This window comes from Pygoscelis adeliae, unplaced genomic scaffold (assembly GCF_000699105.1).
Source record: "Pygoscelis adeliae isolate BGI_AS28 unplaced genomic scaffold, ASM69910v1 Scaffold189, whole genome shotgun sequence".
Taxonomy (NCBI): domain Eukaryota; kingdom Metazoa; phylum Chordata; class Aves; order Sphenisciformes; family Spheniscidae; genus Pygoscelis; species Pygoscelis adeliae.
Window position 1 is genome coordinate 2,056,083 of NW_008825543.1, and position 1,706 is coordinate 2,057,788.

The 1,706-nt window shown below is 56.8% G+C and overlaps 1 protein-coding gene across 1 annotated transcript in view; it reads left to right on the forward strand.

Moving 5' to 3' along the window:
- PLXNA2 (plexin A2) overlaps positions 1-1,706 on the forward strand; it is a 151,370-nt gene that overhangs the window by 132,377 nt on the left and 17,287 nt on the right. Inside the window, 1 exon segment of the mRNA XM_009331952.1 lies at positions 1-165. This exon segment is cut by the window's left edge and continues 25 nt beyond it. Within this exon segment, the coding sequence (XP_009330227.1) occupies positions 1-165 (165 nt within the window).

Sequence of the window (1,706 nt, forward strand, 5' to 3'; positions counted from 1 at the left end):
GCAGCGCAGCTTCTCCATGCGCGATCGCGGCAACGTGGCCTCGCTCATCATGACGGGTCTGCAAGGCAAGCTGGAGTACGCCACCGACGTGCTGAAGCAGCTGCTCTCGGACCTCATCGAGAAGAACCTGGAAAACAAGAACCACCCCAAACTGCTCCTGCGCAGGTAACACGGGGGGCCGGGGAGGAGACGGGACTGCTCAGCTGTGCTGCTGGTGGCATCCGAGGGCTTTGCAGGACCAGGGTGCTGGTGCTGGCAGGAAAACGCTGCTCTCCACGGGGGACTTTGGATGACCCATCCATTTCCTCGCTTGCCTCCAGGACACGGGGTTAACTCTGCTGTATGATTTCACAGGTGGCTGAACAGGGTCTTAAATTGGAGCCAAGAGAGCTCTTACCTCTGATGCGTCTCTCTCTCACTCATAATCTCTCACCTTGCCCCAGCCCCAGCAGTCCCTGCTTCCCCTGGCTTGGCTGAGGGCAGGTGATGATGCCAGCACTGTCACCTCTGCCATCCAGCTGCCTCCTCCCCACCCTGCCCTGCCTGCACCCGCCTGACCGAGCTCCTGCTTCTCTCATCTGTGTGTGCAGAGATGCCCAAGCAGTTCAGCAAAGAGATTTAGCCCCCGCTGCCGGTCCTGTGCGGGGCTGCCTCAGGGCAGCATCGTGGCGGGGAGGTGAATGGCACAAAAACTGGAGCTCTCCATCACGTGCATGTTGCTGGTACCAAGCAGTGCCCTGTGCATCCAGGCAGGGAAGAGGAGGCACCAGCTCAGGTACAGCAGGGACTGGAGGAGCAGAGATGCAGCTCTTTAAGCCATGTTACTGGACTTCAGGCTCTTATGAGCAGGAGCCTGATTTCTTACTTGTCTGTACAGTACTTAGGGTCCTTGTCTCCCATGAGCTGTGGCATTATCGTGGTGAGTAAAGCATTAAAGACCTAGTGAAGAAGCGTACCTCTCGGATGGGCAGTGCCATGAATCGCCCCTGGAGCTGTCAGGGAAAGGCAGGCTGCCCGGCAAGGCTTGGTCCCCCTCCTGATGGCAGCCCATCCTCTGCGGCCAGGGTGCCTGTGTGACCTTCACCCTCACGTGTCTGAGCTACCTCACAGGTATTTGTGGGCTTTATCCTCGCAGCATCCATGGCTGCCTGGATGGAGCAGCAATGTTTGTGTTTCACAGCTGGGGGAAGGAGCTCAAGAATGGATTAAGCAACTCGCCCAAGATCGTGCTGGGAAATGGCAGAAAGAAAAAGGGGGAAAAGTGTGTATTAATGTAGGGCCAGATCAGCAGCCACAAGTAAAAGGCTACCCCTGTTCTCCGTGTCGTGAGCCACCTCCGTCCCGTGTCCCTTTGGGTCCTGGCTGTGCTGCAGAGCCTGGCCTCGGCCAGCAGCAGGAACGTGGCTGCCCCATCGGCTGTGCCTGTGGCTCCGCCGGCATCTCGCTGGAGCGAGCGGATGAAGGCGAGGGGAGGATTTCACAGCTCCAGGAAAATTTCAGGGATTCCTCCAGCCATAATGAATATACTTGACAGGAAATTGCTTTAAATCCGGCTGTGTTTGCGGAGGCAATAACTCATCTCGGAAAAGGAAGCCGTCTTAATTTCCCCCGTGGTTTGACGACTCACTGGGAAGGCGTCTTCTGCCTCAGCCATCAATAATGACTTTTCATGGTGCTCCAAAAATACACATCTGGTGATCAGAGCC